Source organism: Prinia subflava, chromosome 24 (genome assembly GCF_021018805.1).
Source record: "Prinia subflava isolate CZ2003 ecotype Zambia chromosome 24, Cam_Psub_1.2, whole genome shotgun sequence".
NCBI lineage: Eukaryota > Metazoa > Chordata > Aves > Passeriformes > Cisticolidae > Prinia > Prinia subflava.
In genome coordinates this window covers 6,630,992-6,637,794 of record NC_086270.1, presented here as the reverse complement: position 1 = coordinate 6,637,794, position 6,803 = coordinate 6,630,992, and the positions used below count along the sequence as shown (strand labels likewise).

The following is a 6,803-nucleotide window of genomic DNA, read 5'->3' as shown; positions in this document are numbered from 1 at the left end:
AGCCCAGCTCCCCAGACCAGGAATCCGATCACAGCAACAAAAGCAAACATGCCACAGTTTAAATAGAAGCAAAAACGTTGCAAGGGAAAAACCAATGAGAGCAAATGTTTACCCTGAAGATGGGATAGTTTAGAAATTATGGCTGGGAGCCAACTCCCCAATATTTTTAGTTTCAGAAGGTTTGCAAACCTCAGCTGCCAATGTGGCCCTGACCCCTCTGCCCTTGGATGGGTGACCTGCTGCAGGTGCAGCTCCAGACACTCTTGGGGAGGGGCAGGAGGAAAGGTTCAATGCCTCATTTTAGGGCACATTAGAGAATGGTTTGCAATTTATTAGCTAATTATGAATAGAGCAGAAACAGCTAAGGTAGTTATCGTGGTTATGGACACACATTAAAAAGAAGCTCAGGGTGGCATTAAGGAAAGGGAAAACAGACCTCAAAACACAGAGTTCTAACAGGGATGCATACTGAGAAACAAGTTCTTGCTAGTTTTAGTTTAAACCCCAACTTTGGGAGCTGCTTTAAGAAGGTGAAGAGTTCTGGATTGTTTGTGACAGGAAACCGTGAGGGATTAAGGAATTTAGGAGGAAACCATGAGCCTTCCAGTACCTAGAGGGTCTCTGGGAGAACTGGAGAGGGACTTTGGACAAGGAACTGGAGAGACAGGACACAGGGAATGGCTTCCAAACTTACAGAGGGCAGGGATAGGTGGGATATTGGGAAGGAACAGTTCCCTGTGAGGATGGGGAGGCCCTGGCACTGATTGCCCAGAGCAGCTGTAGCTCCTCCATCTCTGGGTGGTCTTTAAGGTCCCTTCCATCCCAAATCATCCAAGGATTCTATGATTAAAACCTGGCAGCAGCAGAAGAGAGTGAGGAATTTGGGATCAGGTGCAGCTACAGCAGCCACTGCTGTCTTGTGAACACATCAAGGAGTGCTCAAGTACAGAGGCAAGAGATACAGACAAAAGAGAGAAAAATGAAGATGCTGCCTTGTGTTGTGACTGCCAGGTTTAGGTTTAGGGGAAGGACAACAATGTGATGACCAATGTGATGTGAAGACCTCCCAGTACCAGCCCTCCAGGGCAGCCAGCCCTGTGTCTCCCTGAGCACTGCTGAGGTCAGCCCTACACACAGAAGGAATGAACCAGGTGTGAACTTATATTTATTTTATTCACATTTCCAGAGGAAAGCATCGGTGGAGTGCAAGGTCATGGCTATTGTCAAAAAGGTCAAGTATTTGGTTTAAAACAGGCAGACATTTCTGAGGCTGCGCTCAGCCCCTGCTCCATTCCCCTTCATGTCCTTCCAGTACAAGTAACAGGAATCTCCAAAATAAGCTGCCTCATCACATGATGGGGGAGATGTCAAAAACTTTAAAGCTCTCTGTGGTATAAATCCCTAAGCAGGGCATAAAAGTAGCAGGCAGGAAATCTTGTACAGCTGAACTAGCTTATCCCTGGGCTCTGCGTTGGGCTTTTCCTTCGGCTGTGGAGTTTTGCTGTTGGTGACGCCAAACGCTTCTGTCCAACTTTAATGAGATTCATTACCCAGAGCTGAAATTTGCTGCTACTGGATTACGAGGATGATTGTTGGTGATGGCACTGAAAAATTTTAACAGGACTTCCAGCCGAGGAGAAAACAAGAAAAGGAGAAGAAATTTGATTGCTTGGAACTTCAAAAACAGTGATAAGGGAATCAACAACACAGCCAAGAATAAGATTTTGAGAACTGGAAATTCCCAACTGCACTGCTGGCCCACGGGAACTTGTCACAGCTCTGAGTTGCTTCTAAGGAATATATCTGTACTGCTAAGAGACTCCTGAGTTCAGCTGGGCCAACAACCAGTTCCCGATGACATCCAGCACACTTGAAATCCTCCCAATCCCACTGGCATTACCCAGCTTCAGTTTTGCTCCCCACAGAGCCATACCTTTTGAATTTTTGCTTCAAAGTGCACATTTCAAATTACACAAGGCATCACATAACCAAAGGCCTCTGCAGAGCCCTGGCCATTCCACAGGCCTGGAGTAGGACTGGGAACAGGCGGAGCAGATTTTGGACAGGCAGCAGAAACAACTCACCGAGACACAGTGGAAAGCAGCACTCCCTGACACAAGTGGAATGGCACCAGCAACTGATGAATTCCTAAGTTATGGGGCTAAAAGATGAGCTGGTTTAGATTTTTCCTATCTTGTAAATATCAAGGAATTTTAAATGTGTCCAGTGAAGACACTGGAAGTCTTTTTGTCCTGTGAAGTTGCTGGATTTTACTGGAATACAGCTATATTTGGGAAAGGAGTGGGTAATAGATGTGTGCACATTCTTGCTTGCTCTGCAAAGACAATTATCAGATTACAAAAAAAGGCACAAGAAGCACATTCCTCCTTCTTCCATCCCTAAGAGGTTCCTCCTTCCCCCCTGCTGAAAGCACTGTGCTGGCTGTCACTGAACAACCTCCAAGTACACATTTTCCTCTTTGATCCAGCTGGCTTGGAAGCCCCAAGGATTAAAGATTTCTCTTCTGTTTGAATAATTTCACTGACTAGAATCTCATTGCTTGTTTAACCAATTCTCTTCATCCTCCATCTATATATAGTGAAAGAAATGGAATTAATATTATATTTTGGTTTATTGCTAGGGGCAATCTGCTGTCCCCCAATTCAGGCTCCCAAAGGAAGGATGTGAAACAGAAAATCTGGCAAGACCTGCTTGCTTGGAACAAGAAAAAGGCAAAATTGCACTTGCTCTGGCTGGGTGTCACAGAGGGGGAAACTGGGGCAAGGCAGGGCTCAGGGTTACTTAGCAAGACAGTGGAGTGCCAGGAATAAAACAGCCCAGCTCGGGATCCTCTGTTCCAGTTGTCAAGAAAGAATTTTGCTTTGCCCAGAAGGTGAGTTCTGTCAGAGGACAGTACATGCCACTTAAAATTCAAGTCTTAATGTTGACACTGGGTGTGCAGAGTGGGATAAAGGAATGTGACTCTTTGGTGAATATCCTGGTTATCACACTAAAAATGAATTTTAATAAACTAAATTTACCCCTTGCCAAGTCCTTAACACTGCAATATATTTCTCCCCTGCAGCTGCCTAGCTGATATTTAATGGTTCAACTATTAAACATCCCACCAAATATGTGTCTTCTCTGTGAAGGTTTAAACTCCAATTTTTATTTTAAAAAATATGAAAACAAACTGCTCTAAATATTATTCCAGGACTGAATGGCTTCAGTGGTGTGGATTCTATGTAAAATTTTAAGGAACCTTCTGCTTCAGACAAATCACAAGAACCTTCTCAGCAGCAGGAGGGTTGGACAAAGGATGTGGGTGATGCAGGAAGGGGGAACAAGTGTGTTCCTTGTGTCACCACACAGGCACGGACAGCATGTTCGCTCCGTTCCTGACAGCTCCCGGGAAGCCATGCTGGTGGCAGAGATGCCAAGGGAGTCTGATGTGCCCGTGGATGGATTACATCACCATGCAGTGCCCTGAGACACCCACACAGCCTGGCACAGGCTGAGGGCAGAGCTCACCTTTGGCAGCACTAGGTGATACCCTCAGAGCTCCCAAGGGCTCCCACACACAGGGAACAGCCTGGCAGCAATGGATGAGGGGCTGCAAGGGCTGCCTGAGCTGGGGTGGTCCTAGAACAGCCAAACAGCCAGCAGGAAGAGTGGCCAGAGGGAGAGGCACGGGGCAGTGCTGCCGGCAGTAAATGGGAACACTGAGCAGAGCCCGGCGGGACTCACCGCACCTGCCGGGGCTCCCACGGGGACAGGACGGCTCAGGAGCATCCATGTGGAAACCCCTGCCCTGGATGTCCATGGGCATCTCCTTGAAGTGGCTCTGCTGGAGCAGGAGCCACCCGTGCAGCCCAGGAGAGCACAGGCTGCATGTGCAGCAGCACAGCCCCGGGCTCCCCTCCTTTCCCCACACACAGCAGCTCTCTCTTTTGGGAAGTAACTGCTCCCCCATTTTGCTGTTTAAATCCTGATTCCTCTCCAATCGCACATCCCTGTGTGCTCTGCCTGCCCCCTCCCAGAGGCAGAGAAGCTGCTGCCCTGCCCTTCAGCTCTCTGGCAGAACACAGTGAAGTCCACCTCAAGGGGAGAAGGCCAAAGCACATCCATCAGTTTGGATGGTTCAAGAGAAAAGCCACTTCATTCGAGGAAATCTGTTCACACACACAGCCTGGCTACTGCTGGCTTCCCAACTCCTATTCCTAGCATTTGGCTGACAGTGGAGAGGGCAAGAACAAACACACACCAATCGCCAGGAGTTCCTGATTGTGCCATTTTGCCAGAAGATGTTCCTGGCCCAGAAGGAGCTGCACAAAAGCACTGATAGGAGAATCACAGCTGGAATACATCTGTCTCCAGCAGCAGATGTCCTTATGGGATCTTTGCCTAACCAAAGCCCACCTGCACTGCCCCTGCCTCCTGGCAGGGAACGACAGGAATGAGGACTTTTTGCTTGCTGGCAGAACCAGGGCAAGCTCATGCTCCTTTCCTGCCAGAGTGTAAGCAGCCCAGCAGCCAAGGGGGTCACAACAACCAGGATCAATGGGAAGAACTGAAATTTCACAATCAGTCCTGAAAAGGTCAGCTCCTGAATCACAGCAGTGAATGATATAGGGAAGTTGCTTGAAGTGCATCTTTTTCCTCTCTCTTATTACACAGAACACATTAATCCCACTGGTGATCACTCAGTCTTTCAGGCACTATCACTGGACAGAAAGCCAGTTTGACTCAAAACTTTCTTCTTGTTCCTGCAGCTCCACCAGTGCTACCCTGGATTCCCCTTAGAACTGGAGGTTTCTTCATCTCAAAAAGAGATTGATATATCAAAACCAAAATCAATTACAAAATATAATAATATCCTCTTCTTGGAAGTGAAGCTGCCCCATATTCCAGACCGTGGCAGGATTTTTATAACCTGAAACCATTTTTACTAAATCCTACTTAAAATACATCTGAGTCCCAATCCACCTGTGTAATGCTCACAGCTGAAGATCCATTCCCTGTTAATTCCTCCTGGATCTGCCAAAGGCCTCTTCTCAGTTGTCTTCTGCAGACTTGAACATGAGGATGGCATTGTAGATCTTCAGGGCAGGGCCCAGCTTGATGCTGAGTATTTTAACGATGTCACTCTGCTTGAGGAGCAGGAAGGCCTCACCGTCTATCTGCTGGAGATTGGAACATGAACAGCATGGGGGTTAACCACCAAAGTACAGGCAGGATTCCCACTTCTGGTCATTCTGGGATTCCTGCCTAATTCTGGCCCCTACACCCCATGATGTCCCCTGTCCAAGGGACACAGACCTCACCTCACAACATTTTCCCTAGAAATGGCGAAGCTCTAAATGTCCTGCCCATGGCAGAGGTACAATGAGATGAGCTTTAAGGGCCTGCCTTGGGTTGAAAAATGTAACCAAAAATGTGTATTTTATTTTCATTTGTTGAAACTGGTTGGGAGATACTGCTCTTTATCTCTTGTAACTCTAGGGGGGGAGGAGGGCAGATGCCTTCTGATAACACCACCTGATAACACCAGATAAGGCAGAGCCTCCTTATCTCTTCCTCCACCCATCCTCCTCTGAGGGACATCACCTGTGAATGGGCCATTGAAGGCCTCTCACATGACTGATAACATCACCTCATCCCATTGGGAGATGCTCCACCCAGTGGGAGGAGCCAAAGCCTTTCCACTGGGATAAAACCAGCAATCCCAAACACCAATGGAGCCTGTTCCCACTGGATTCTTGGAGGAAGACTGGACTTATCTTGCCAGCACTGGACCCTTTGTTCTACAGGATCATCCCTACTTCACAGAACAACATCTGTTACTCCAGGAAGATTCATCTGGACTGCTTCCAACACCCTGACAACAGGGTGTCAGGTTGTATCTCTGACTCTGTCAGGGTTTTCTAGGACTTTTGTTTGTTTGCTTTTTTTGTACTACTGCACTTGTATTTTTTAATATTCCTAGTAACTGTTATTCCTATTCCCATATTTTTGCCTGAAAGCTCCTAATTGCAAAATTGTAATAATTTGGAGGGAGAGGGTTTTACATTCTCCATTCCAAGGGAAACTCCAGTTTTCCCTGACAGAATCCGTCTTTCCAAATCAAGACAGGCCCTTTCTAACTCAAACCATTCCATGAGTCCATATGCTATATAGACTAAGGGACAGTGAAGATGCTATATGGCTGGAAAAACACAGTCTCCCAGTCCATCAAAAGGAGATATATTTGATTAAATGTGAAAATGTGAAAATCCAGGATGCTGTAGGTGGCAGCGAGTGAAATCATGACACAGTTTCTGGAAAAGGTTAAAAATTCACTCGAGCACGAACATCCACAGAGATGACACAGATATAATTAATATAAACCCCAAATGCTGCAGGGATGAAGCCAAAGATTAATGGACACAGACAAACAATATGTGTGTCCCTAAGTTATTCCATTAAAGTCCATTTACAGAGACTGACAGCGTCTCCTCCTCTCACTTGATGCTCACCAGTGCAGCACACAGCACTGGACACTCAGAATAACAATTCTGCTACTTTTGTAGTCTTCCCAACTATAATATTTTCAGATGTCAATGCCTGCTGAAAGAGGAAACACTGAGTAAACTCAGAGAACACATAATTAAAGCAAAGAGCTGGGAGCCAGAAGATTTAGTTTTCCCACCTCTCACCAGACTAGAGACCCTCAGCAAGTTACTTAACCTGCCACTTAAGTAATTGGGAGTAACTGGGAAGTTAATTCTCCACTGGAGTGCTCCCAGTCCACAGATGGCCACACC

The 6,803-nt window shown here is 46.7% G+C and overlaps 1 protein-coding gene across 5 annotated transcripts in view; it reads right to left on the bottom strand.

Moving 5' to 3' along the window:
- Positions 1 to 1,159: 1,159 nt before the first annotated feature.
- LOC134561668 (lethal(3)malignant brain tumor-like protein 3) overlaps positions 1,160 to 6,803 on the bottom strand; it is a 42,768-nt gene continuing 37,124 nt past the window's right edge. For all 5 annotated transcript variants that reach the window (XM_063418860.1, XM_063418856.1, XM_063418858.1 and 2 more), the window contains one exon: positions 1,160 to 5,183. In XM_063418860.1, the coding sequence (XP_063274930.1) occupies positions 5,055 to 5,183 (129 nt within the window). In that variant the 3' untranslated portion in view covers positions 1,160 to 5,054. The remainder of the gene's footprint in view (positions 5,184 to 6,803) is intronic.